We start from the raw sequence: 521 nt of genomic DNA, 5'->3' as shown, positions 1-521 counted from the left end.
ACTTATTTCGACCATTTTGAAAACGTTTTGTCTTGTGTGCCGTCTTGAGTTGTGGCTCCAAAGGCACCGGTTTTGTGTCGATGGGACTCTGTTGTAGTCGACCCCATGGATTGGCAGGGTCGAATGTATTATGCTGGGTGACGAGCAGCCTGCTACTAAGGCGTTAAAGTGCTTTGACTTGACGCTCTCAATTTGCCGTCAGGAATATCCGTTTCCGGGATCTGGTTCGTCCAGTTAGTGACCCTTCTTGCCCGACTTGGCCACTGGCGTCGTTGGCTTGCCCTGCTTTGCGTTCGGCGTCGCAGCACCGTCACAAGTGCTTGACGAGCCACCGCAGGGACAACATCGGAAGACTTTATTTACCATTTCTTCGGATCCCCAGCTTTCGGTGAACACCAAAACAGGGTGCTCAGATGCCGTGCCCAGATTGTGGACACGTGCCTAGAAACGAAAAAAGATTAAAAATGAGCGGAGCCCGGTAGAAAAAGGGAGCGCGTGTCGCTCAACTGCACTTGCACCAC

General features: G+C 52.0%; 1 protein-coding gene across 1 annotated transcript in view; it reads right to left on the bottom strand.

Moving 5' to 3' along the window:
- Window positions 1–234: 234 nt before the first annotated feature.
- The window catches only part of SDRG_13039 (hypothetical protein), a gene marked incomplete at its 3' end in the record, with an annotated part of 2,794 nt that continues 2,507 nt past the window's right edge, over window positions 235–521 (bottom strand). The window contains exon 2 of the mRNA XM_008619122.1: window positions 235–441. Within this exon, the coding sequence (XP_008617344.1) occupies window positions 235–441 (207 nt within the window). The remainder of the gene's footprint in view (window positions 442–521) is intronic.

Source organism: Saprolegnia diclina, assembly GCF_000281045.1.
Source record: "Saprolegnia diclina VS20 unplaced genomic scaffold supercont1.55, whole genome shotgun sequence".
In the NCBI taxonomy this organism is placed as follows: domain Eukaryota; phylum Oomycota; class Saprolegniomycetes; order Saprolegniales; family Saprolegniaceae; genus Saprolegnia; species Saprolegnia diclina.
Note: the sequence above shows the minus strand (reverse complement) of the source record. Positions and strands in the feature narration are given on the sequence as shown.